This window comes from Lytechinus pictus, chromosome 4, assembly GCF_037042905.1.
Source record: "Lytechinus pictus isolate F3 Inbred chromosome 4, Lp3.0, whole genome shotgun sequence".
NCBI lineage: Eukaryota > Metazoa > Echinodermata > Echinoidea > Temnopleuroida > Toxopneustidae > Lytechinus > Lytechinus pictus.
Window position 1 is genome coordinate 2,587,382 of NC_087248.1, and position 5,166 is coordinate 2,592,547.

The 5,166-nt window shown below is 37.8% G+C and overlaps 1 protein-coding gene across 2 annotated transcripts; it reads right to left on the reverse strand.

The window, feature by feature from the left end:
* Positions 1 to 488: 488 nt before the first annotated feature.
* Positions 489 to 4,886, reverse strand: LOC129258568 (histamine N-methyltransferase-like). Of its 2 annotated transcripts, XM_064098073.1 has the most exons (4): positions 4,419 to 4,848; positions 3,213 to 3,293; positions 2,967 to 3,044; positions 489 to 2,374 (listed from the first exon to the last, which is right to left on the reverse strand). In XM_064098073.1, exons 1-4 carry the CDS (start codon positions 4,627 to 4,629, stop codon positions 2,025 to 2,027), a joined length of 720 nt encoding a protein of 239 aa, XP_063954143.1. In that variant the 5' UTR covers positions 4,630 to 4,848; the 3' UTR covers positions 489 to 2,024. The 2 variants fall into 2 exon arrangements, with proteins under 2 accessions (XP_063954143.1, XP_063954142.1); XM_064098072.1 differs by having other exon boundaries at positions 2,967 to 3,293; positions 4,419 to 4,886.
* Between the last annotated feature and the right edge of the window lie 280 nt (positions 4,887 to 5,166).

The following is a 5,166-nucleotide window of genomic DNA, read 5'->3' on the forward strand; positions in this document are numbered from 1 at the left end:
AAATATAAATTCATCTCCGACTCAGAATAAATATTTGTACAATCCTGTATACATAGGTATAGAGATGGAATGAAAATGAGGAGATACAGAGAGAGAGAGAGAGAGAGAGAGAGAGAGAGAGAGAGAGATACATATAGAGCGTGTATATAAAGAGGGAGAGTTGATGTATCTCACCAATTCCGAACACGGACAAGTTCTAGTTCAAGTCCGGGTTCAAGTTCAGATTCATTTTCCAAATCATAGCAAGAGACATAAGACATCCACCCATTTAAACAAAAATATCTCAAATTAGCATGCGTAATAAAAAAAGATAATAATCTTTTTACTCTTTCCTTTTCATCAAGATGAGGTAGAGGTGTATGACTGACGTAATATACTAGTATCTAAAAAGAGAATCCCTCCATATTAATAAAACAGAGCTTGTCATGACTTGGATTTCTCAAGAAAAAGAATCTTGCAGAAACAAATGATGCAGCAAATTTGTAAAGTTGAATAAAACAAATATGAATCTCATTTGCTTTTATTATTTTACTGGATGTATGACAACATTAAGATTAATGTGAAGTTTATATGAAGATTTTTTTTCGTGTAATAATTGGAAAGGGTGCGAGCGAGAACGGTATGAAAACATTGACCTTTTTCGACATGTAGGTGGCGCTAACACTTCGATTGAATCTCTTTGATTGCGTATTATTGGAAAAGGGAAAATACGCTGACGAAAAGCCGACTCGCTGAAAGTGATAATTTCAATATTAAATTAATGGTTATATTCATTAAAAAAAAATATCTATAAGCAACATATACATCAATATGAGGGGGAGGGATGGTATACACCGACCGTAAATTCAGGGGGGGGGGGCACGCCCCAGGGCCATGGGAACGATTTAAAAGGTTTTCACTACAAACAAATGGAGGTAAAATTGGTTCATTGGTCCCGACAAATTTGAAAAGAACAAAAAAGGGTTAAACTACAAAATGAATCTGGGTTTTTATAATAATGCGGGAGAAAAAATGGATTGATACCCATGTGAATAATGAGTACTACACTGACAAAATTATTTAGGCCGTCTAACTCTATAGTCGAACTGTCATATCAATCTGGTCAATGAGTTAATCTTCTCTAAAACGATGCCAAAATAATGTTCCTCTCATCTTGTCCTTGTGTGGTATTTCATGAACTATAATTCCTGGCTACTTGAATAGAGCAATCCAAGTACGATTTTCAAATCGATTCTTCGTAAGATAAGATTATTACGATCAACAATAGTATGAAGATGATTATCTTTGCCATATCGAAAAGCGATTCTTTGGCAAACAGTTGCACTTTAATAAAATGTCGCAGGAAACGTAAGTATGCAAGTTATATCAGATTCATCATAATCATTATTTAATCTCTTCCCTGTTAATATTATTACCGGAAAATATCATCAATTCCAGTAATTGGTGAAAATACTCAGCGGCATAGGTAAAACATCAATATCATAATGTAGGTGACAGTTCCACCAAAAACTTGTAAAATTTGCATTCAGGCGGTCACGATATTTCATATAATAATATTTACGTATAGAAGCTTGCCTGTAACTTAACAGATTCAACCATACTGCTCCAAACTTACTCCAAGTTGACCATAAAGAATAAGATAAGACTATTGAGTGATATGGCTTTTATATTAGAGGAGCTGTAATCATACCAAGACAAGTATAATCAGCTTTTTTTGTCTGTTGCCTGAACATGCTGAAAGACAGACTTCCAAATAATTATGTGCAACACAAGCACGATATGCGTGATTGTGATAGACTGAAATTGAAGATCTAGACCGAATTAAATTATTTTAGTAACTTTGTCCAGTGGGCTTCGGAATTTTCTCGGAAGGCTTGGGCACCTATTGAGAGGTACATCTACGGTCACCACTCACCAGGGTAGTTGTGGACTATATTTATGTCACCCAAAATTCAAAGATGTTAAATAGAAATTAATCTTGGTCGTATATAGTCTTAAAGATAAAAGAAATCAGCGTTGGTGACTTATTTTGAGACAAGAAGTATTTCATCATGGGCAGGGGCGAAAACACGTCCATGGTCATCCTGGGTCGAAATTGAACGCCAAAAAGCAATCAGGTCATCTAGTATCGTAGCGGGCGCTGTTTGTCGAAAGTATGCTGCCTGGGTGCAGAAGTCCAGGAGTTTGTCTCCAAATTCTGACTGGTCTTTGAATAGCTCAGTGATGTCCCATTGGACGGATATGTCGACAGTGGTGACGTTATAACCTTGACTTTCAGCAAACTCTCTTACAGTCTTTGACGACAGTCGTTCGTTTGATTGTGTGCTCTCTGACAGCCACGGTAACTTGTGGAATGTTTTGGTATTGAGGCTATCTGTAATATTTGAGAAAAAAGAGAATCAGCAACGGAATTATCCATGTTAAAAATTATATTATCATTCTTCCTTGCTCCTTTTCTCAAATACTCTAATTTATGTCAATTGTTTCTCAGAATGGGATCAGGACTGGTGTGACGGTGTGGTGGAAGACAACTAGAATGGCCTAATGTATCTCTTTTGAACGCCCAAACTCCCCAATTCCTAATGATTCAGTTGAAGAAAAAAAAAACAATTTGGGCTGTACTCCCGTCCTGTTACTCGCTATCTTGCCTTTGTCTAGTGTTCTGAAGCCCGGATAACCCTCCAATCCAATCTGTCCTTCTCGAATTGTCTCCTAGAACCACACACTCCTGCACATTTTCATGACAGGTGGAATGTCGGTGGGGGCGACCCCCACTATTGTTGCCCCCAATGAAATCTCCGGAGGCATATATTTCAAACAGAAAGAAATACACGAAAAGTAAGAGGGAGGGAATAAAGGAAGAAGGGAATCGAGGGATGTAGTTTTCCAATCTCGGACCGATTTGCATTTTTCATCTGGAAAATCACAAGTATTAACAAAGTTCCCCATGCCTTGTTATTACTTACCGTTCTTACATACGATGATGATAAAACCATTGTCTTTCATCATGGATGTCATCTGGGTGAAGGTCGTTTCAAAGTCACCTGTGTAGTAGAGTGAATGTATGGATGTGATAAGATTGTACTTTTTCTTCGCCAATGGACACCCAGCAACAAACTCAGATAATGGACCACTGAACTCATGATAGGAGACAGAGCCTTTCCCATTTGAATTTAAAGAAGAAATTCTATCTTTAAACGTTTGTAACATGCCTTCATTGGGATCCACAGCAACATTGCATATTGATGAATAGTAGGATTGCAGACTCTTCAGAAAATGAAATTCGTGAGGACCTGTAGAACAAAAAAATAACAAAACAAAAGGATAATGTAGTTAATTTGAGACTAAAATGCCCATTCAAATATATGAAGTTAGGGAGGTGTACAACACCGGTGGTCACATTCAAATCGAACCAGGTTTTGAGGTAAAAATGCATCTGGTTATGTAAAATTTTCCATGTTGATATAAGGTTTTCCTATTTGCAATAAATCATAACCAAGTCATCATGGTTACCATGGCTACAGCAACAGACAATCTGAGAATGAGAAGTGGCTGCGATGGCTGTTTGTGGGGTGGAGCACCAAATTTCATTGTACAAACTCTATTACGAGCGGTGAGTGTGTAAGTGAATAAAGCGAACGAGCTGAAAAAAAGTCCGAAAAACGCGATTAAAAAACACAATGACGGTGATGGGGTCCATGTTAATGAAGGATTTCTGTCTGTCTCCCTCCCTCTATCAAGAAGCCTTGATACCTAATGATCCCATGGCCCTGTGGGTAGCGGGGATGCTGAAGTACTCCCAAGATTTTCTGGGGGGGGGGGGGGTGCTGCACGTATTTTTCTCCATAGGCAGCACCACCGGGAATTCTAGTAGGTGTGACAAAATGGAGAAATGTAACCAAAATGACCTACATTTTGTATAGAAACCCCTTGGGACCAATAATGACCTTTTTTGGGTGAAACCTTTTTTTTTGCTTGCCAAATTTCTCGGGACCATAATGCCCTTCATTTTTATGTGAAACTCCCTTTTTTGCTCGTCAAATCTAGCAGTTCAATACCCCGTGTAAAAAAATCGTTCCCATTCATGTTTTCATCCTAATTTTGCACAATTTTTTATATGTTCTCCACTTATTTCATTACTTATATATATATCTACTTAGGCCTATACTTATGAATACACGACCAGATATTATAAACAGACCATATACCTTTTGTCCATTTCTTTTATACATCTTATATGACCCTATTTATAACCCCGGCATGATTAGAAACAGCATTTATATATATAGATTCCCGGGCCAATTTTTATGATAATGAACTCATGATATAAGGTCAGCGTATTTTTCTCCATGTACATATCATGTTCTCGTCGATAGAATGAATAATATGATAATTAAATAATGAAAATAATGTCATACCCTCGCCGACTCCAACCCCTAGTAGACTGAATTCTTCATCGCAGCCAAATACATCAGTGAGCATCTTTATCACTTTGTTATCAAAATATTGATTCACCTTTTCTAAAACAACATCCTTTTGGGCGATCTTGTAGAAAACATTGTAGTATACGTCTTCATATCGCTTCGGATCCTCTGTCAGAGGTTTAATGCTATAGATATCAGCAGACATTTCTTCCCACCTGAACTGAAAATACAGGCATAAGGCCGAAGCAAATTGAGTGACTGGTCAAGGCGCTCCTGGATCTTAGTAGTAAAAATTGAAGAACTTCAATGTCAGTGGTGAATTTGTAGCCTGTTACACTATTTCATATGCGTTGTTTGTTATACTTTATTTCCGGTCAAGGCGGTCATGGTCGTTTGAGGACACGCGGAAACTCCGTTGACCTACAATGAATTTGAAATGGGCATGGTCATGATAGTAGGTGCACTGAATGGTATCAGCCGAGGTCAAAGACCATGCAGGGATAACAAATGAAAAGCATCGCACTAAGCAATATACTAAGGCCAGTGTTGCCTGGTGTATAACAACACTCATATCTACAATAATCTTGATAATTTGCAGAAGCGGATCTAGAGGGGGGGTTGGGGGGGGGGGTTGCAACCCCCCCCCAAAAAAAATCCGGGGACCATTTTTTTAAATCTTATCTTTTTTTTAAACTTGTAATTTTAGAAAACGCCATTTTCACACACAGATTTTCAAAATTTT

Excerpts from the sequence above, each read along its gene's own strand:
- LOC129258568 (XM_064098072.1), bottom strand. The coding sequence starts at position 4,629 with ATGTCTGCTGATATCTATAGCATTAAACCTCTGACAGAGGATCCGAAG. Across the intron at positions 3,294-4,418 it reads AGGGGTTGGAGTCGGCGAGG|GTCCTCACGAATTTCATTTT; the intron begins GTATGACATTAT and ends TTTGTTCTACAG. Across the intron at positions 2,375-2,966 it reads CATCATCGTATGTAAGAACG|ATAGCCTCAATACCAAAACA; the intron begins GTAAGTAATAAC and ends CAAATATTACAG.